The following is a 22025-nucleotide window of genomic DNA, read 5'->3' on the forward strand; positions in this document are numbered from 1 at the left end:
GTTTGGGGGTGAGTAACACTCCAGAATCAACAGTGTGCAACAGAAGTATTTGGGGATAGCCAGAGGCAGCTATGATCAGCAAAGGAGCGGTTCAGATTTTCTGATGATTTTTCGTTCAGATTTCCCCCACTGCTCTTGCAGCCATTCCCTTGGTAAAGAACATCTGTATCCACCTCTGATGAGTGAGCCGCAGAGTTCATCTGCTCATCCCTCTGTTTGCTTTGCACTGAGAGCTGAATCAACAGTAAGAGAAGATAATTTTAAGGATAAGTATTTGTGTCTTATCTCCCTCCTTCACTCCCTGCCATTTCATATTCATTCATGGCTCTGTGGACCATTTCTCTGGAGTTTTGAGGTGTCACTGAGCTGCTGTGAGTGACAGGACATGGAGGATGGTGATGGGATGAAGGAATTGACAAGCACAGGGATGATGTTCTATGTTATATAACCCCACAAACCTGCTTGATTTCATATTAGCCCTCATGTAGTTACAGCATCTACAAGTAAATTTGCAGCTGGAGACCCCTGCCCTGATAAACCACCCAGAGACTGGTAAAGGAGAGGAATTTAAATTTCCATCTGTGTGTGAGAATGCCATATTTTCCCACAAGGTTATGGCGAGCCAAACCTGCTCTGTGGAATCACCTTCTAGTTAAAATACCCAACAAATCCCACAGGTAAGAGCAGCCACATTCTTGCTGAGGGGACCCAAAATCCTCTGGGAATTCCCTCGGTGAGGCGTCCCTGGCCGCGGGGGCTGCCGGTACTGCCTCATCTGCATAGCCACGCCCTAATTTGCATATCCCCTGCGCCATTGGCCAGTGGTCTCCCCAGCGGTGGCGCGGCCCGGGGCGGTCAGGCTCGACTCCTCATTAGCATTCGCCCCGCCTCCCAGCGCGGGGACAAGGAGCTGATTCGTCGTCTTGGCAACGGCGGGGCGCGGACGCGCTCTGCGATTGGTGGAGGCGCCTGTCAATCCACCGCGGCCAGGGCCGCACTTCCGCCTCGGTGTCCGCGGTGCCGTCGCCGGAGCCGGTGCAGGTAATGCCGCGGGCCGGGCCCGGGGCCGCCGCGCTGCGCTCCGCGTTCCGCTACCTCGGGGGCCTCCGCTCCTCTCGCCGACCCCAGCGCCCCCACAGCCCCGCTCAGGCCCGGCTTGGGGGTCCCGTCCCGTCCTCAGCGGGCCGTGGGCCGCGCTGTCAGTGCGGCGGGGGCGGGCGGTGGAGCGGCCGCCCAACGCTCCTCTCCCGTCCCGGTGGCCCGGGGGACCTTGATCTGCCGGGGTGTCTCGGGGCGCTGCGGGCCGCAGGCCCGACCTGCGGCGTGGGCAGCGCGGGGCTGAGGTGCTGTGAGCCCTGCCCAGTGCTGTGATTCTGCCCGGTGCTGAGCCCTGCCCGGTGCTGTGATTCTGCCTGGTGCTGAGCCCTGCCCGATGCTGTGAATCCTGTCCGGTACTGTGGTTTCTCTCGGTCCTGCGAATCCTGCCCGGTGCTGAGCCGTGCCCGGTGTCGTGATCCCGTCCCGGCCGAGCCGTGCCCGGTGCTGTGAATCCTGCCCGGTGCAGAGCCGTGCCCGGTACCGTGATTTAACCCAGTACCGTGATTCCCCCGGTGCCGCGATCCCGTCCCGGCCGAGCCCTGCCCCGTCCCCCCATCCCGGGGCTCTGCGGGACGTGGCTGTGCAGAGGCCGCGGGTCAGTGCGGCTCTGGCGGCCCCAGCCTTGCGATATTTCTGATTTTCCCAGATTTTTCCGATTGCTTTCGCAGCTGGGTGGTTGAGCAAAGGAGGCTCCGGCTCCCCAGAGGAATGTGCTGGGCTCGGTTTCAGCACAGTGCAGAGCCTCAAGGGGCCTTTTAGGTCACAGCTGAAGCAGTTGGGGTTTATTTGGGGTTGGTTGTTTTTTTTTTTTTTTAAATTTTGTTTTTCAGTTACCTACTCGATGTTTCTCTTACAGAGAAGGAGAAAAGCAAGATGGGAAAAATAGCAGGAAAAAAGGCTTTTTTTTAAATAACATGCCACCAGAACTTCTACATGGTAATAAAGGTATAAGATGCCATTTATTTAATTTGGTTATTGATCATGTTTGTGCTCTCTGTATGTTTGAATTCAGGACTTCTTCTGGAAGCACTTTGTTACTGTGCAGCACTTGCAGGCCAGAATTTCAAATGTAGTTTCAAAATCACCCCCTGGCTTTTATGTGTGCAATGACTTTGTGTTTCCTCTCAGAGGTATCTGCCAAAGTGTGTTGAGTGCAAGCAGATACTTCTGCCATTTACTGTGAATTTTCTCAGCTAAATTACATAGCCTTCATTTGAGATTCCAGGAAAGTAAAAAGGAAACATGGGGGATCTGCAGTGTTGATTTGCACTGCTCTTCCCATAGCGTTTCCTTTTCTAAAGCTTTGTGTGCAAGGGAAAATAAATTTGATCATTCCAACTTAACCTTCTGAAGTTCTATAAATCCACATTCATTTTGCCATCTGGGGGCAACCACATGTGTTATCAGCTTAACAAACTTTACACCAGCGTGCTCAGGGACTTCTGAAACCTCAGGGCAGTTTCTGGAAGCAGTGACTTGGGTCACTTCCAAACATGAGGCGCTGTGCCGTGGGATGGGACCAGGAGAACTGGCTAAACTAGCATGGAAGCAAGAAATTCCAAGTGCTGATTTTCCCCCTGAATAACCCCTTGGGTTTTCAGTTACAGTAAACACAGCTTTTTCTTAAAATAGTTGTGGAGCCATACACATGTTAGACCACGTGACAGAGAGCTGAGGGGAGTCTGGGAGAGCATCAGCAGTGATTCTTATTGTTGCTTTCCTGAACCACCAGCACCTCATGATGAACTTGTAACTTCAGGAAGTCCTCAAAAGGAAACGCTGAGATGTCTGCTGTCCAGGAAAAAATATGGCATTTTTCCTCCAGAATTGGCTCTCCAGCCATGCCAAAATTATCTGAGAAACAGAAGGCAAAAGTTTGAGATAGAAAATGGTGATTAGACAACAAACCCTGTGCCTACAGGCAGTTAAGGACTAGATGGGCTAAAGGTTCCAGTTGATGCAATATTGAAAAGCAGTGTGGTTATTTGTTACTTGTTTGCTGACATCTTTTGGTAACTGATCACAGAAGATTGTTTCCACCCTTGGATGGTTTTTTAAGTCACTTTCAGTACTGTTACTGCTTTCCATGATAGGTACTTGCTGGCAGGTTTTATATGACTGGAACTGGTATTTCTTTCAGTCTTTCTTCTTGTGAATTCTACTGTGTGAACTTCACATATGCTGACCTAGAACAAAGGTGGAAGGCTTTGCTTTCTGTTACCTTAGTCTTGGCTGGAAAATGTCGCAATCAGGCTTTTTTTGCTCTGATAAGGCTATATTTTTAAATCACTGTTTGTAGTGCCAGTCAGATGATTTTTTTTTCTGTTGTTTGAAAGCAAGATTAGCCTGCAACTACTCTGAATTTTTAAGCAGATAATTTATTAGCTTTGATATTTGAAGTAGCTTGTCCTTGAACAAATGCAATGTTACATCATGCTGTTATATCTAGGCCTTCTGTTTACAAGGTTCCATTTTTCTAGTCCTTCACTCAGCATCAGTTTTGTCACCTGTCTCACGGAAATATAAGAAATGTCTGTATTTGGCACTGGTATGATGTTGTAAAATGCTTAGTGTTTAGTCTCTTCTTTGTGAAGCAACTAAAATGTTTGGTTCTTACAATTCTTGGAAGAAATGCACAAAATGAGGCATGCAAAGAATATGTGTTAAATTAGGAGTGCTCAAGAACTGGAATGTTGTTGCTGAGCTTGCAAATATGCAGCTGATCACATGGGTATCTTCTCCAAGCGGAATAAATTGGAAAGAGGGAGCAAGGAACAAATTGGTCACTCTGTGTCTGCCACTTTGGAGATAGGGGACTTTGATGTTCTTTCTGTTGCAAAAAAAAAAAAAATAGAGGTTTTGCTTTATGGCAAATCTTTAATGGGTTTTATTATTTTATGGCATAGACCACCATGGAACTTGGAATTCAAGAATTCTTTATCTCAATCCTTGCATCTTAATAATTACTGTGCAGGCAAATGTATGATGATGTAATTATTTACTTTGTATCCTTAAAGGCTTGTGAAAGCAAGTTGCAGGAGAGCAACAAGCAATTAGATTGTGTCAAACGTGGTTTACCATAACTTTCAGTTATACTCTTTAAAAATGTATGGTTGATTCAGTGCACAAAAATAATGTCTTAATTTTCAGGATCAATAAGTTACAAGAATAGACGAAGCTTACTTAAACTTGATTTTTTTTTCTTTCCTTAAATACAGTTACAATTGGAAATTCATTTGCTGGTCTAGACAGATAATTTAGATTAATTCAGTTTATTTTATTATGCACATAATTTAATGAGACAGGTTTGTAGTAGATTGCAGCAGCTCTCCATTCAGAAAATGCAGAGGCTGCGGAGTTTTGTCTTCCTGGGCTTGTTTATCCATCTGATGGGAGGGAGGGTTCACAAAAGGTGAATTGTCCCTGCAGCTGCAGAAACAGAGCTGGACTTTTCAGTTTTGGCCCTCTTGATTTTGTAGCCCCCAAACTTGAACTGTCTCTGCTCTGTTGGACACATAATGGCTGTGCTTGGTGTTAGATCAAAGTGGTCTGTGCTGCTCCTGCTCCAGTCCAGTTCCTTTGCTGTGCTGGCCACTTTTGGATGAGATAAAGGCTCTTGGGATGCTGTGAACCTCTGGTGTGTTGTAAAGTTTGTGTGCTTAGGGTGTTTGTCAGGAAATGTGTTTTTGTGACTGGATAAATAACTTCATTATGTTTTTGCGCTTCTGAGTAAAATTTTTTAGGGCTCCCAAAAGAATCTGTTAGTAGATCTCACTGTGTTTTGATTCTAGTGATAGTTACAGGCAGTGGAGGTTGAAGGTGGTGAAGTGTGAAAATTTTGTGGTGTCTGTGGTTCATATCCCTGTTCAGCTCACTAACTCATAACTCACTAACCAGTTCCTCTGCTCCCTACAACATTTCAGGGCAGTCAGGTGAGGATGAGAATCCCCTTAGTAGCTCTCAGTGGTGAATCTTGGCTGTGTTAAGGCTGCAGAGAAATTCTCTCTCTCTGTACCTAAGGGGCCCTTCAGCAGCCTGTGCTGGCTGAAAGGAAAATTTTCCAGGAGAGCAGAACTGCCCCGTGCATGGATTCTTTCTGGGCTGTGCACTAGAACAATGAAACTGTTGAGTGGTTGTTTAATAGTGGAACAGAAATGTTACCCATCTCCAGAGGTGTAAATAACTTTGTTTACTTGCCCTCGTTTTGTTTTAAACAAAGTGCTGTGCCCATTTTGTTACCCAGGTGGGTTAATGTTACTGAGCAGATAGGTGGGTGGGTTCTTTATTAAAACTGGGCTCTAAATGGGGATATTTGTCCTGTCTTGAGCAGTCAAAGTTAATTTTGTTTAATTTTTAAGCAAATGGAGTAGCAACCTTATACTGGAATCCAGTAGGTATTTACTGTAAATACAGCTTTAAAGGAAATTCAGTCATAGCATAAAATCTGACTTCCTAAAGCTTTTGCAAATTTGTGGTATCACCTTAAACCCCCTGTCAGAAATTGTCTGTTAGCTGTGTGCAGGCGCTCATGCTGTGGAATCTGTGTGTGTGAGGAGTTGGTGGCAGGCATAAAAATATGGTTTCTTCTACTGTAGGGCTTTGCACTGGGTTTGTCACTGTCATCCTCCTGCTTTATTTGCAATATAATTGCTGCAAAAATTGTCTAAGAGTCTCTGTGAAAATTATTTACAAAATACCTTGTGCACAGTGAATGTAAACCTGCATCTGCCTGGAGAGAATGAGTCCACAGAGACAAAGCTGCCTTTGAGGAGGAAGATCTGTGAACTTACACATATAACTATTTTTGCTGTTCTAGGGGTTTTCTCCAGTGATATTTTATGCTGAAACTCTCTTCATGTTCATAAGCTTCAGTGATCAATTTGCAGGGGTGGTTGCATTATGATGAGAAATACCCAAGCATCCTTAATTTAATCTTCAAAGAAGTGTTCCTAAATGATTAATTATGTATCTACTGACACTTGTGTGCAAAGCCACTGTGCTTGGAGTTATTGATTACTTCCCACCTTCTCTCTTACAAGTAAGATAAAGCAGATCCCCAGGAAACAACTAAGAAATAACTATTTTTACAATACAGTACTGAATGATTTATTTTTTGAACAGTGTGGCTAGAAATGAGCTGATTTATCACTCCTGATCAAACCTAGCATTATGCATCATGCGTGGAGAGGTGTGCAGAACAGAATTTTGTCATTTTTTACAGTCATGGGCTGTGAAATAGTTTCCAAGGGAAGGTTGCAGAGTCTGAAAAATGCTGTATCAGATGCTCTCAGGTGGAAAAATGTCTATGATATTGAGGTAGTGTTAAGAAAGGAGAACATTTACAGAATTCTGTATGAACTTCAATGAAGTGTTTTGTATCAAAAGATATTAATCTCCTGGAATCAAGTTTGTTTGATCTGTTTGTTACACTTGAGGGAAGTTCTGCAAGCCAATATCCTTGGCTGTAGAACAGAATTTTTGGCTGAAGTGGAAGTGGGGAATAGCCATTGATTCCATAGGTAATTGAGATTATTCTGGGAGGATTTTTTCTGTTCAGATTCATCTTTACAATTTTTATGTTAAATAAATAATGCTTCTGGTAGCAGCACTGGAGCTTTGGGCTGGGGCAGTGATTAGTGTGTGGGACAGTTACTGTCATTTGTTCTGATGCAGAAACAAGTTTTGTGGCATTTGCTCCTTTGAAAGCCAGACTTGTAGTGTTTCAGTTGTCTCTTTATTCCTGTGAAGCATCACCAGAAATTGGTATTTCTGAGAGAACAGAACATGGTTCTGCCTGTCATAAATGGCTCAGCTCATTTGTTCAAAGCTAACCTTTCAGATGTTCAGTTTGCTGTCATCATTGTTTCAAGTGCTGGCACTGAAATGTCCCCAGGCCATTTAATAACTCCCAACTACATAAAAGCCTGTGGTAGGGACAGCTGCAATCTCCCAAGAAATGGAAAAGTGACAGTGGGCTGAGTGTCCAGCTGATCCTCCTCATTCAGCCTCTCTGCACTTTATTTAACAGACTTGAGAAGGAAGTTGCCCTTCTCTTGCTGTGGTTACAGAGAACTTTATCTTGCCAAGACATCTGGCAGATGGTATTACATTCAAACTTTGGACTAAAACAAATCTCACTTGGTAAAGAAAATCCTCTCCTGGGTTCTGCTGTCTGTGTGGCTGTTCTCTGGCTGAAGAGGATTTAAGTATGTAACAGTTAATCTAAATTGCCAATTAAATTTGCTTCTTGGCTAATTTTTGTGGATGTTTTAGATCCAGTGTTGCTGGTAACCTAATTTCATGAGTCAATTAAGATTCATCCTTGCTGAAGCTTTCATTCAGAGATGAAACACTGCAGTTTGATGTTTTCAGGAGATGTGTATGAATTAAACACACATGAATATTTATCTGTTAGTTCAAGTTATTTATTTCTGTCCCTTGAAGTACTACAGCTATGTTTTATTTCAGCTGGCAACTCAAGAGATGATGGGGTTGGCTCTTATTCCAGCAGTCATGTTGTACACTGGGGGATTTTGTTCTTTTTTTTCCCTATTTCTTACTTTTGCTATTATGAAGGATGTGGATGCTTGATCTTCTTTTGGCTCTTTGGGAATCTCTTTCTAGACAGAAGGTACATCCTGAACCTGGGCTGTCCCAGAATCACAGAATTATTTGTATTGGGAGGGACTTAAAGCTCATCTCATTGCACCCCCTGCCATGGGCAGGGACACCTTCCACTGTCCCAGGTTGCTCCAAGCCCTGTCCAGCCTGGCCTTGGGCACTGCCAGGGATGCAGGGGCAGCCACAGCTTCCCTGTGCCAGGGCCTCCCCACCCTCACGTGGAAGAATTTCATTCCAATATGAAATGTAAACCTGCCCTCTGCCAGTTTGAAAATTCACGTTCTCCCTTGTCCTTGTCATATCAAAGTAATGAAAATGTTTTTCATGGGCAAGGTCCCAAGTGACTGTTTTTTCCCTTCTTCCTTTTTCTTAATTACTTGTGATTTTTCTCTTTTTATGTTAAGAAACTCAAATGATTTTAAAATTTGCTGTGGAAATGCACACCCAACAAAACCTTGTTAGGCATGTGAAAAAGCTGATGAATGTGCTAGTTCAGGAATTCTTTGGTGGCACTCTCAATTCCAGGGAATTGAACTCCTGCCACCCTACCTGCTCGTGCTGGTGAACCTCTGGGGTTATTTTAATGACTGCTTATTGATTCTCTACTTGGTTTTACTTAAATGCTTCTGGATTTCACAAGTAGATTCAATATCTGTGTAATGAATGGAACCAAGTGTTTTATATATCATGTAGAGCTAGAACATGTACTTTCAAAGCAAAAAAAAAAAGGATTTTTAATTTAGCAGGGTGATGTCAGCAAAGCTTTCCAGAACTGCTGCATGATGAGAAATTTCAGCTTGAGGTCTGGAGGGAAAAAGGCACTGCAGCTGTCCCCAGCCAGCTTCAAACCTGAGCTTGCTGAGCCACATTCCAGCCCTGTGAGCCACTCATTGTAAATGCTGCTCTTTCTATAGAAATGTAAATGTTTCTTTAAGGAGGAGTAACTTTTGGTTATCCAGCTGGGTCTTTGTTGAGGGTTAACCTGGAAGAACAAGTTAGGATAGAGGAACTAGTCAGTCAAATTAACTTAGGGTAGTTACAGGTTTAAACTCCTACAGGGGTACAAGTTTTTGGGGTTCTTTAATTGATGTATAAGTTCCTAGGATCCAGGAGCATGGTTGAAATAAGTTGGTTGTTTTTGTTACTTTTCTCCTGAAAAATGAAATTTGAGAGGGAACAAGCCTACGAAGTGACAAATTTGAGGGATTACTAATTTCCCAAGATAAAGGCAGTGGGTTCCCACACGCTGCTTTTGGAGAGCAGCCCTGAAGGTGGAATGTGCATCTCCTCTCACAGAGATGCTCACATGCACATCACAGAATGCCTGGAGCACATTAGGCAGTTTATAAAGTGATTTATCAAGTGATTTGCGAAGTCTTGCGCTTTTGTTGTCCTGGTTTTAAAAATAAGTTCAAGTGGGAGGAAATGGTTTAAAATAGGAATTGTGCAGAGTCTGGGACTGGTGTATTTCTGGAAGGGAATTTGTGTACCTTCTACTGCTGGGGACTGTGACCTTGTAGGGGACACTGTGACCTGCAGAGAGCTTTGCATGCAGAGCGTGTTATTGGCAGCCACATCAACTGGGGCTTGTCGCTGCCGAGTGACAGGTTCAGCTCTGTGCCTGACAGAGCACTTTGTGGGATATTATTCACAACCACTTTGTTGTTCCTTGGTCATGGGCCCTGGCTGGGACTGTGGCTGGTGTGAATAGTTTGTTACACGCTCTGCATCAAGGCTGTGGAGAAGGGAGTTTGCTGCTGAGCTCCTCCTGGGACCTGTCTGGTGTTTAGGAACTGCCCTTTCTGTTTGTTCCCTCTCCTGTGACAGACCCAGTTCTGGAAGGCAGGAATTCTGGAATTCTGAGTCATCCCTCCCCTCTGCAGAACCTATTTCAAGGTGTGCTGTGGATGTGTTCCTGCAGTTTTTACTTTGCTGCATGCTTTGTTTTGTCCTTTGCATTTGCAAAATCTTCCATGTCCCTTAAGAAAGGGGCTGTCCATGGTCATCAGTCAGGAATGTGTGATCCTCTCTGATGAACTATGAGAATTTAAAGGGGTTTTAATGGTTATCACAGAGTCTTAGGATGGTTTGGGTTGGAAAGGGCCTTAAAGCTCATCTCATTCCATCTCCTGCCATGGAACATAATAAATTAGTTCATACCAATCCATAGCCTTTAAATATGAGGAAGTAGATAAGCTTTGTTGCTTATCCTGTTAACCCCAAAATCCATCCTGGTTGTGGCCAGGGGTGTGTTGTCATCATTAAATGAGGATTTTCCAGTTCTCTTAAGGTGCCTGTACTTGCAGCTTTTCCCTGTTATTGATAAGATGGTTTGGGGAGTGCAGCTGGGCTGAGATCCCCTAAAGAAAAGCACATTTCTGGGTGTCTCTGTCTTTCAGCTGGGCTGAGATCCCCTAAAGAAAAGCACATTTCTGGGTGTCTCTGTCTCTCAGCTGGGCTGAGATCCCCTAAAGAAAAGCACATTTCTGGGTGTCTCTGTCTTGGGCACCCAGGCCCAGCCCCTTGGCCCTGCCTAAGATAATTTTAGCCTGTAAAGCAGCAAACCTCAACTGCTGGAAGTGTTTTCTTAATAAGTGAACTCTGGAAACCTGCTTGTTACATTCCTGTTGATTACCGTGTATGCAAGAAAATATCCAGACAGACTTTGTGTTCCTTCTGCTCTGTAGGACTGAAAGGTGAGCCCATGACAGGATATTTATGCTGTATGAAAGGTTTTCCAGGAGAGCAGCTGGGCCTGAGCTCCTGGAGGTCTGTCTGACACACGAGTGGTGCACCCTTCTTTCAGTGGCAATTTTGATAAAAGCTGCTAACCACCCTTGCTGGTGTGCAGGTGAATTCTTCTGGGAACATCAGGGGATGGGAGAGGAAATACAGATTACAGATACTGTGTGTTTTTGTCTTTTGGTATTTCAGTGTAGTTAAAAGTAACTTTTGCTGTTGCTGTTAGTAAGAGAACAGGATTTAATCCCAGCTTTTTGGCTCATGAGAGCTGAGTGCTGTTATCACTGTGTGTTCAGCTACATGCAAATTCATGTTAATCTCTGCTGTATAAAAGAACTGAATGTAAAAGAAGTGATGCAAGTGGGAAGTTATTCCTAGTGTAACTCAGCAAAATATGATTTTTTTTTTCTTTTTTAAAATGTTCCTAACACCTTAGGAAAATTTGTGACTGTAATTATTTAAAGTGATTTCGGTGCATATTTTGTATATAACTTAAGGCATATGATTGAATTTTCAAATAGCAGTGAGCTTCAGGTGTGGTGTGAGGTAGATGTCAGGAGAGCACAAGATAACTCTGCTTTTCATTTGTCTTGATTCTGGTCACTTCATTTGTACTTGGTGAGTGTTTTTATAGGAAAGCTTTGTTGTCTCTGCAGTGAAGCTGCACACTGTGGGATGTAGTTCCACTTCACAAGGCCTTTTGTAATGCAATTATTATTGTGCAGGAGAGGGTAGAGGAAAAACTGGCATTCATCTGTATGACCTTATTTATTCTAAGGCTCTTAATGATATTTGACAGTTTTGTAAGTCATAATTTTTATTTCTTAGTGCTTTCTATACAACACTAAACAGAAAAAGGGAAAATGCAAGAAAACACGGAGAAAATGATGTAGTTGTAGTCCTGATCATGAGAGGGCTGTGTCTTGTACATATAAGTTTCATTCTGGAAATATTGGCAGCTGTTTTGCTAGAAGGATGCAATGCTTGCAGACAATTGAAAGCATAAATGTTTGCATCTTCAAAGATACTTGGAGGGCGAGGACTTGTAAATATGATATTGCTGGTGCAGGGATTGATATAAAATCCTGTAGTAGCAAGGAGATGGGAGGTTCCTAAGGGAAAACTGACAAACTGAAATACCTATCCTTGAAAGACATTAACCACTTCAAGGCCAACACTAAATTCATTAACTTAGATGAGTCCTATAATGGGCTGGTTTAACTCCTCCCTCTGAATGGACAGTTAGAAGAACTGAATGTATGTGAAACATTCAAACAGCTTTTGTTCTGGGCAGTGAGTCAAAAAGACTTGAAACACAGTCTGGTTTCTTGCAGAGAAAAAGAAGGAATTGGCTCCAAACATGGTACACTCTTCTCCTAGGAGCAGAGTGCACTTCTGCCTTTGTTTCTCTTAATTGGAATGGAATTGTGCAATTATAATTACTCTGGAGAAACTACTGTCACAAAAGCAGTGGAATCTTCAGGATCAGAAAAAATTGAGACTGACAGATTGAGGTTGTTTGGGGGAGATATTGATAGCATTGCCATGCTGTCATTTATTGCTGTGTACTTGGCTCATTGTTGGAACCTGGTGAACAATTGTAAGAATGAAATCGAAATTTTCTCATTCTTCTCCTTAAACTAAAATTGGATGAGGTAAAAATATTTGCATTACACCATTGTCAACCATCTGGAAAAAATCTAATTTAGTCCATCCATGAAATAGAGGTGGAATGCTACATAAATCTCTAAGTTATTTGCAGAGTGCGTGGTTCTACTGAGGAAAAGTTTGTTGGTTCTTTACATTCCTTCTGGAGGGAAAAATCTCCAGTTTTCTCTTGGAGAGTGCATAGCAGTAGCCTGACAAAAGTTCTCTCAGGGTCACTACATATTGATTGCCTGATGTAGAGTCAGGCCCAGCATTTGCACGCAGTGGTCAGATTTTGAGATACCAAGGTTCTTTCCTTGTTCCCAGCTTTCTTGGTTAAGGATGCAGCAAGGCTTATCCTCTTGCTAAGGAGAATTTTTGGTTTGCCAGCTGGCTTTTTCTTCTGTCAGTTCTCTGCTCCTTTCTAGCTGTACTTGCCTGAAATTTAACTTGCTGTAAATAAGATACATTTTACAGTAATGTATATGAAGTATTTATACAGAGAGAAGTGTGACACAGTAAATCAGCTGTTCTTGTGGCAGGTAGTAGTTGTCTTCAAAATTACTGTGGTTATCAAAGAAAGCTGTTTACTTATGAATGCAGAAATCCATCCTTTGCCATGGGAAGAAACAGGAAAATTAGTGTTTGTCAAGTGTGAGCGTTTGTACACAGGAGAAATGTGGAAGCTGCTAATTCTGTTTCCCTGTCTTGTCAAATAGATCATCTAAAGCAGCTGGGTATTTGCAAAAGAAGACCCTGACAGCACTCAGATACTTTAAATCAAGTTCAAGGATGCATTAGAGAGAGCTGCAGTGGCTGCACCAGATTTCACCCTGAAGGATGAACAGTGAAGAAGAGTTTTATGATGCCGTTACGGGTGAGTGGTGGGCACGGTGCCAAGGGGATAAAACCCCTGTAAATTGCATTGTGTGTGTGGTGGGGGCCTGGTAATATATGGCTGTTAATAATAAATCAAAAGTGAACTTGAGTTGGTAAAACTTGCAGTGCTGTCTTCTGAAAAGTAGAAGAGGAAAATTGTAGCTCATGTTCAGGCTTGGAAATGAGGGGTTTTTTTTTGTTAAAGCTTAATGCCAGTTATTATTTCATCACTATAACAGTCTTTTAGTGGCCAGGTCTTGCTTTTATTTTCTGTGAAAATCAATTTAATAGCAGCTTGAGAAGCAGGCCCTTTGAAAGGTGAAGTATTTCCTGTGGGTTGTTTTTATTGTTATTGTATTCATTTTTTTATTTTAATGGAAAACTTATCCTAAAGAATTGAAGTAGAAAATGCTTTTTCTAGTCAGAAACAAATTGCTGTAAAAGTATGTTTTCAAGATAGGGAGCCGAAAGTCTTTGCAATCCTATTTTCTCTAAAAAAGCAAACATGAATCACTTCACACTTGAGCAGTGTATCAAATAGTACTTTGCTTTCAACTAATGAGGATTAATAGTTATTTATAAGAGCTTTAGATGGCTTTAGTGGTGAAATAAAATGCTTGAAGTATTTTAATAAAGAAAAAGGAAATCCTCTTAAAGATTTCAAGCAATTTTAAAGATTTCCACTGAAATGTCTCTCAAGAAATCCTGTAGCAGAGGTGAAATGAGAAATAGTAGTTAATATAAAATCACAAGAATGAAAAGAGAATAATGGTAAGTGTGAAAGCTGCAGGAGTGGAAGCAGCATGGTAGATAGAAGTGGGTAAGGTAGACTTGGACATGGTTGGTTGGAAATTCATGTCAATAAGCAGAGGGGGCTGGGTGAAGCAGTGTGACTGACAGCAGACTGTACAGGACTTGTCACAACTATGTTACGGAGGAGAGAGGAAATTTGGTTTGCATTCATGCCAGCTGGGAGTGATGGGGACTAGTACTCCAAATTCATCTGTAAAATCAAACCATTGTACCATTAAAATATGTCTGTGTGTCATTAATAATGGTGAGCTCAGGGTCACTGCCATAAATGAACTAGATTTTTTTTTCTGCTAAAAAAGATGTGTGCGGTACTCCTAGGAAGTCAAGTCCACAATCACAGTCCTTTCTGAGCCAAGGTGAGCTTCCAGGTTTCCCAGTGAAAACTTCAGGATCTGAGGTTCCAATTTTTGATTAAAAAAAAATGGAAGTTCCCTTGGCAGGCTCCTCAGTCTGCTCTTTCCAAGGATGCTCTCCTTGTTTTTAGGTCAGATCAGCAGAAGGGCAGAAGCTGCCTTCAGATGTGCTTAATCTGCTCAAAGTCTAGGGTTGGGATGTGCCTGCCAGGAATGAGCAGATTTTCCAGCTGTGTTTTAGTGTTGAGATGAAAACAGTGTGTGTACCATACTTTTGTCTTGTTCCTGCTGCATCCTGGGTCTTGGTTTCCTCAGAAGGAGCTGCAGTGTGTTCCCAAAGTTCACTGATTTTAGGAAATGGGTGCTAGGGTTTGTGTCCTGTAGGCAGTAAACCAGGCTTAGAGCATTTGGACTTTGTGGGAGTTACTCCAGAATTCTGCAGCACGCTCAGCAGCAGCCCAGGTAGTTTCCTGCCTCCTTTAAGGTAGTATGGACTCACTCCTTGAGGAAGTCACAGCTTTTCCATAGTTATTAATTAATGACATCCACTTGTAGAATACAAACATCTCCTTAGGAGACCTCTGATTTTTATAGTGCTGGATTTAACTCCTTGGCTGAGAGCTTCCTGTTTCTGACACTGTCCCCATCTCATCCAAAAAGACATGGTCACGGGAGGGCATTGTGTGCTGTGTGCTTGGGAATCATCCTCCTGGCACATGGTTTGTCCCTGACTGGATGATGATGGCACTTGAGGAGCTGCAGCATGGACTGGGGTGTTGATGAATCAAGGGGATGGATGAGTTGGTGACAAAGTTTCATGGGGAGAAGTTTCTTTGCAGTCAGAGGTGATTAGCATTGCTGACACTTGACAGCCTTACCTGGTGAATGAGTACTCCCCTAGGGAATCCCTTGGGAATGTTACCTGTGATCTCACTTCATTCCAGACCTCACAGCTGCCAAGAATCTGCTTTTTCTCAAATTCCAGTGGCCTCCTTCTCTGAGGCTGGATCAGGATAAAGGTGGTCAATCCTTAGATGAATTTCAGATTTTTTGAATTTGTCTGTGACACAAGGAGCATATAGCTTTGATCTCTGTCACCTTGGGTGTGTTAATGTCATCACAGACTTTGTAAAGACTGTGTGCCATCAGGGACCTCTTTTGAGCTGTATCCTTCACTAATATTTTCAGCTATCTTTTTGCCAGAGTGTTTTGTGGAAGTGTTGCCACAAAGCAAGAAAATACCTGGCTGTTTATCAGGGTAATTTATTTTTGAGAACACGAATAATTTAATTTTGTTTTTTTAAATATTAGCCTGCAGTTCCACAGAAATGTGTTCTGTGCCCATGAGGCTCAGCTGGTTCATGCAGCCAGGTGTATTTGTGAGGGTGTTGTTGCTCTCAGGTGGAGAGGAGGAAGTGAGGTTATCTGCCAAACTGATAGATTTTCCTTCTGTCTGGATCAGACTGAATCAGTGGCTGTGTAAGAGTTGCAGATGTTGTGAAAGGCCAACCTGCCTCCATCAGCTACAGCTTGTGACAATGGACCTAATTTGGAAAGGGGAGAATGGTTAATTTCTGGCAAAGAAAAAGAGTACCACTTGCTGTCTACACTTCCAGCCTGTTTATCCCTATTCCTTTATATGTCTGAGGGCTCTCAGTACCCAGGTGTTTTGATTCCCTCTCTGCCTTGGCTGACAATTAATTATTGCTCAGGGAAGTTGCTGAGTGTCCAAAGGGGAGGTGGTGTCCCTGCCCATGACTCAAGCAGGGCTCCTGCTGCCTTGGCTCGTGGGCAGCACACTCTGAGTGGACTCAGTTCATTTGCAGGATGTGGAAGAGGAAGGCTAAGAGAACTAAAGTTACTGGCAAGTCACTTTTTCTTTAAGCTCTTGAAACAGATTTATGTTGGCACTCAACTTAAGTATTTTACTTTGAAAGTTTAAGATTTAAAAGCTTTTGTTTCACTCTTAACACATGTAAGTGGGACTTCTGATTAAACTAATTGTATTTCTGTCTCTGGTTCCCATCCTCCTTTTAAATCTCCATTTTTATCCTCACTCCCAGTGGCTTTTTAGTATGAAAACTGTCCTGTAAGTAACTCTAACCTACTTGGTTTCTCAGGTTCAAAGCTTCATTGGCAGCTGGTGTAAGGCTCTTTTTGCAACTTAGAAAAAACTACAACAAATCACTTCTGTTTTTCTTCCAGATCTACTTCCTCTGCATAAAGGAGTGTCTGGATAGTTCTCAATAGAGCTATAATACCTAGAACTTCATTGAGAAGCATCTTCCTAAGCTTTCTCAATGGGCTTGCAGTGGATAAGTCATGTGATGCTAAGGTGGAAAGTGCAGCTGAAAGTCTGTGATTATCTGGCTGTGTACCATAGTGGTTTTGGTTTGGTGTTTTTTTTAAAGTAATTAGGTAGAAGTGCAGTCTAATAAAAGCAGACTTACCCTTCTGATGTACTTCCTTTTCTGGAGCAGGGATTTAATTTTTGTTGTTTGTCTGCAAGACACTCATTTGAATTGGCATTTATTTACTTACCAATGACATATTGTTGTCCATAAATAATATATATACTCTAAATTCTTGTTGTCCTTTACAGGAACAGGATAAAACAATTCTGAATCATAGGAAACAAACACTAATGTGGATAACACAATGACCATTGATAGGATTAGCAGGGTTTCAGGTGCAATATAAAGACTAGAATCACAGTAACCTTTTTCAGAACTGTTCCCCTATAAGCCAGGGGACTATTCCTGTTGTGAAGCTTTACTTTTACATTTAGGTGTGTTAATCTCATTGAAGTGATGCTGTTCCTTGTTGTTGTGTGAGTTTGATCAGATTTTTGGGTGAGGGTATTGTACCAAAAAGCTTTTTTTTTTTTCTCCCAACTTATAGTTGAACTAATAAGTTATTTTGCTGCTTGTACTGTAACAGCTTCCAAAAAAGTTAATATATGGTTAAAAATACTATTTTAAAATCAGAAATATTTTGTTGTGAGTTGACTGAAGGTTTTTTTAAGGCAGGTGTTTCAGGGTAGTCCTCATTTTAATGACCTGAATCTATGTGTGACTGTCATGCTTCCCAGTTGAGTACTAAGAGTGCCGAGGTGTGGTTATTGTGGTGTAATTACATTCTTGTGACACAAAACGTAGGAGACAGGGCAAGACATGACATCACCCATTACACCTGCTGTTTACCAAATAAGATTGTATCCCTGGGACTTCCTGGTGCAGTTCTGGATGTTTTTGCCATCATCTTGATCCCTGAAAAAAGTGCAGCTTTTTCTTTCTGGAATGTGTGTCTTGCATGAATTGCTGTAATACAGTAAAAGCAGCCATTGGAGAGGTTAAAATAAAGTTGAAGTACTGCTTTGTAAAAAAGTTAATGGCAGAAGACACAGCATTTTGTCTATTTAAAATTGAAGGAAAACTACATAACTGCAACAAATTACTGTAATTACAGTGCAGCTCTGGAAAAGAGAAAATGCGGCTAATCTGATTAGGAGCTACTCAAGAACTTTTAAGATTCTAATTTAGTGTTCTATTCAGCAGTGTGAAATATGATAATTCTTGATTCTAATGCAATAATTGGCTCATAATACTCCTGGAAATTAGGTCACTTAATAAGGGTTTTCACTCTGATACTCTTTGAAATAAACTAACCTGGTCTAAGTGTACTTCAGGTGTGTCACTTGCTCCTAAGAAACTGTTGCTTTTTGGTTTTTATACAGGCTTTGATTCTGACAATTCTTCAGGAGACTTTTCAGAAGCAAATCATAAAGGTCCAGAAATGCTTGATCTAGAGCCACACCAAAGCAATAAGACTGAAAAGCATAATGGAGAAACAGAGATACAAGAAAATGGGATTAAGAGACACAGGTAAACACAGAGAGCTGCAGAGGAGATGGGAGTGGAGCATGTGCTGGCTCACACCTTCTGGGGCATTGCTGTTCTCATGGGAGAGGGTAATTCTCTGGGGTTGGAAAGTCATTTAATGTGTCTGCTTCCTCTGCCAAGTCTGGGGTGATGCTTTGCTTCCTTTATAAGTTGCTTCAATAGAAAAGAAAATGGCTTGTTGTTTAGTGGGCTGATAATGACAGCTGGATTTTTTTTTCCCATTACAGAACATCATTACCTGCCCCAATGTTTTCTAGAAGTGATTTTAGTGTGTGGAGCATATTAAAAAAATGCATTGGACTGGTAAGTTAGCTTGAATGAAGCATCTGTGTTAGGTCTCCTGATGTCAGCTGATTAATTTTATTGCTTAAACATCAAGACACAAAATAACATATGGTGCATTTTCCTTTTTTTTTACTAGAAAACAACAACTCCCAAAATCTCACCATTTATTTATTAACAGTACTATTTCCATATCTTCTTTTGGTGTTAGAGTATGTGGATTGGCATTTCTGAAGCTGTCCTTTAAGAATTAGACTAAAGCCATTTAAAGATAATCAAATACATATGATTGACACTATGCTATCTTACCTGCTCTTTTTTTTATTCTTTACTCAGCAAAAGGTGTTTTAGGACTTTATTTTATTAATTCATGTCATCTAGGAGATACAGTTCTCTCAAAACTCCTTTTGGTGGGATGAGTGACATATCTACTCAAACTTTTCCTTGGACCAAATCAGTTGAAGTTAGTTAAGGTTAACATTTTTCTTCCCTTCCCTGTGCCAAGGGGAGGAAAATGTTGCATTAACTTCATCTGGTGGCATTCTGCTTTCTGCTACATTTTAAGCACTTACATAGATGTTTTAATGCCCATGAGTGCAACTTTAATTAAACAGCCAAATTTCCTTGGGTGTAGTAAAAGACCTGGGGAGTTGGAAATCTCTGTATGAACTTCATGTCTGTCTTTATCCACACGGGGAACCAGAAACGGTCTGACACAAATAACAGGCTGCTTAAATAAACCACTAAAATCTGTTAGAGCAATTCAAGTGGTATTCTTTATGTAAATGTTCCTTTCAAAAAATAATTTGTGGTTGCTGCAGTGAAATAGATAGATTTTATGCAAATAAGCATGTGAGGTTTTCCAAGGAGCTTGTGGCACTTCAGTATCAGCACAGAGCTGCTTGGCACATTATTGCTGCTACCTAGGGAAATTTTAACCTCTTCTGCTTTACACAGAGCACAGCAGAGAAAATGACATTCTCTGTGAATTTATTGGGTTAGCTGGATCAATGTTTTCAGTTATTTCAGATTGCAAGTAGGGTTCTGCAGTGCTTCCAGGCCTTTTCAGCTGTAGCAGGTCTGCATCAGGCTTGCCAAATATCCTCTGAGAAATACTATAAATAAGCTCACCCACAACATTTTTCCAAAATTCTTGTTGTTGCCAGTTGTTTACTTAGTGTTGTGTCTAAGAAATCAACCTGCCCTTTGGTTATGTAGGAGCTGTCCAAGATTACAATGCCCATTGTCTTCAACGAGCCCTTGAGTTTCCTTCAAAGGATAACAGAATATATGGAGCACATATACCTCATCAATAAGGCTTGTAGTCACACAGATCCCCTGGAAAGAATGCAGGTAAGAATCCCCACCACCTTCTGGGTAATTCACAAGTTTTTTTCTCCCAGTCTTTGCGTTTAAGACAGTTTCTCACTTGACTGTATCTCTTTCTCAGGGACTATGGTAAGAATACCCAGTTTGTGTGTCTAGATGAGTTTCTTCTTTCATAGTGGTTGTGTCAAATATTTGTGACACTTTGACCCTTCATGCATGCACAGAGTTTAAAAGGAAAGTGCCACAACTGACCATGCCTAAGGATCTCAGCTCATTTCTTTAACTGACTTTTTTTGTGTTTTTATGTGTTGTGAGGATGAAATCTTGGCTTTATGTGATTCTAAGTTGGTTTGTTGAGTGACCTCATGATTTTGAGGTTCCCGGATGAAAAATTCTTGTGACAGAGACAAATTTACCACAATTTTCTTCTACAAAACCAGTTGTTATTGGGATTGTTATTGGATTTTCTTCTCCAAAACTGGTTGTTATTGCCTTGGTCTACACCAGGTCAGTGAATATGGTGACACCTGTGTGCATCAGGTTATGCTGGTGTTGCTCACAGCTCTGGTTTTACTGGAGTGCAGTGGAGGGTTTATCTTGGCTCCTGTGTTTGTGTGCTCCAAACCTCCATTCCCCAGCCTGCAGGAGCTCCTCAGTGTCACCTGAACCTGCTGGCCTGGCTCAGGAGGTCTCATTTGTGCTAGAAATGGTTCTTACCTGGCACTAGGAGAGTGAGGCTCTGTTCCCAGTGAGCTGAGGGTGGGGGCAGTCAAAATTGGGGGAAAGTAGATTTAAAAAACCAGGCTGGTCTTGTAGGAGTAGGTGAGGCTGAGTATAATCTGGCAGAATTTACCACAGACATTAATTCCTGTTGGAAATTAGATTCTTAACAAGTGCTTATATTTCCCCATTTCTCTGTCATTTATTCTATGGCTTACAAATGTTTTTGCCTTAAGAAATAAATATAAAGCAATTCCTTTTTGGAATAATAAATACTGTAGTGTGCAACAAATAAAGTACCATAAACTTAGAGTTTTAATGCACTATTCTCATAACAATGTGTTCTTAATTTGCTTACAGGCTGTAGCTGCTTTTGCAGTTTCTGCTGTAGCTTCTCAGTGGGAGAGAACTGGCAAACCATTTAACCCACTGTTAGGAGAAACCTATGAATTAACCAGGTAGTAATTACATTGATTTGGGAGCTGGGGCTCTTTGTGTTCTTGAGTTAGCAGACTGTCACATTGGTCTGGTTGTAGTAAAATACCACTAAAGTAGATTTCTGAGTATAGCTAAAATTCTTTTCCTCAAACTATCTCAGAATTTCTGAGAAGTTGTTATAAAAGCTAATAATTTTATTTCTAAGTTCAGGCAGAGTATTCTTTGAATTACTTAGAGAAAATTGGTTCATGTTCTTCCATCAAAGATGCTTCCTGAGCAGACACTATTTATTAATTTAAATATTGTTTTGTTGATCATGTCGATAGAGAAATTAGTCTGAAGGACTTTGAGCTTCCTCACATAAATGAGTGATATGTCTGCAGTAGGGTAAAGAATTTTCAGTCAGACCTTTTCATTTTGCCCAAAGTGTTTCTGTGTTTTCATGAGTTATTTCAGTGAAACTTCTTCAGAGGCTTTTCTGGGTAGAAATCTGGTTTGGGGTATCAAAAGAAAGTGTTCAGAGCAGAAATCCTTTCATTTCATTAATTGTAAATGTGTCACAAAACTAGAAAAGGAAAGGTCTCACCTTCAGTTTAATCTTAAAATACTTCACTTTTTTTAAGTATCAACTCTTTTCTCTTGCAATATTAAAAATGTGCTTACTGTTTAATGCTCTTTTTTTGTTGTTGCCAGGGAGGACTTAGGATTTAGGTTTATATCTGAACAAGTCAGCCACCACCCACCTATTAGTGCATTTTATTCTGAAGGCCTCAATAAGGACTTCATATTTCATGGATCAATCTATCCCAAACTAAAATTCTGGGGAAAGAGTATAGAAGCAGAGCCTCGGGGAACAATTACTTTGGAGCTTCTGAAGTGAGTATGAGAAGTAAATAACTTTTTTTTTTACTTTTTGTAATAACCCTGTTGGCTTTTCAGAGGTGATTGCCTAAAAAACCCTTGCTGAAGAGGTTGTAAGAATTGATTTACAAATTAATTTTCACTGCTTAATTTCAGAGTTGGGTTTTTTTGTACTGTACTTCCATAGCTGTAGCAATTTGACCCAGTTTTTCCATCATGAAAATTAGCATTTCTTACATATTGGTTGCTACTGAAAGCTAGTTCTGTGAAGGCATGTAAAATTTAAATACAGAGATAAGATTCTCTTACTGGGCTGCTCATCTCAATTTTCAGTATTGCT

At 41.4% G+C, this 22025-nt stretch overlaps 1 protein-coding gene across 1 annotated transcript in view; it reads left to right on the forward strand.

Annotated features, from left to right (window-relative positions):
* The first annotated feature begins 930 nt into the window (after positions 1 to 930).
* OSBPL2 (oxysterol binding protein like 2) overlaps positions 931 to 22025 on the forward strand; it is a 32490-nt gene continuing 11395 nt past the window's right edge. The window contains exons 1-8 of the mRNA XM_030963344.1: positions 931 to 1041; positions 1955 to 2043; positions 12828 to 12985; positions 17890 to 18037; positions 18283 to 18358; positions 19556 to 19690; positions 20747 to 20844; positions 21518 to 21700. Coding sequence (XP_030819204.1) covers positions 12949 to 12985; positions 17890 to 18037; positions 18283 to 18358; positions 19556 to 19690; positions 20747 to 20844; positions 21518 to 21700 — 677 coding nt within the window. The 5' untranslated portion in view covers positions 931 to 1041; positions 1955 to 2043; positions 12828 to 12948. The remainder of the gene's footprint in view (positions 1042 to 1954; positions 2044 to 12827; positions 12986 to 17889; positions 18038 to 18282; positions 18359 to 19555; positions 19691 to 20746; positions 20845 to 21517; positions 21701 to 22025) is intronic.

Source organism: Camarhynchus parvulus, chromosome 20, assembly GCF_901933205.1.
Source record: "Camarhynchus parvulus chromosome 20, STF_HiC, whole genome shotgun sequence".
Classification (NCBI taxonomy): Eukaryota; Metazoa; Chordata; class Aves; order Passeriformes; family Thraupidae; genus Camarhynchus; species Camarhynchus parvulus.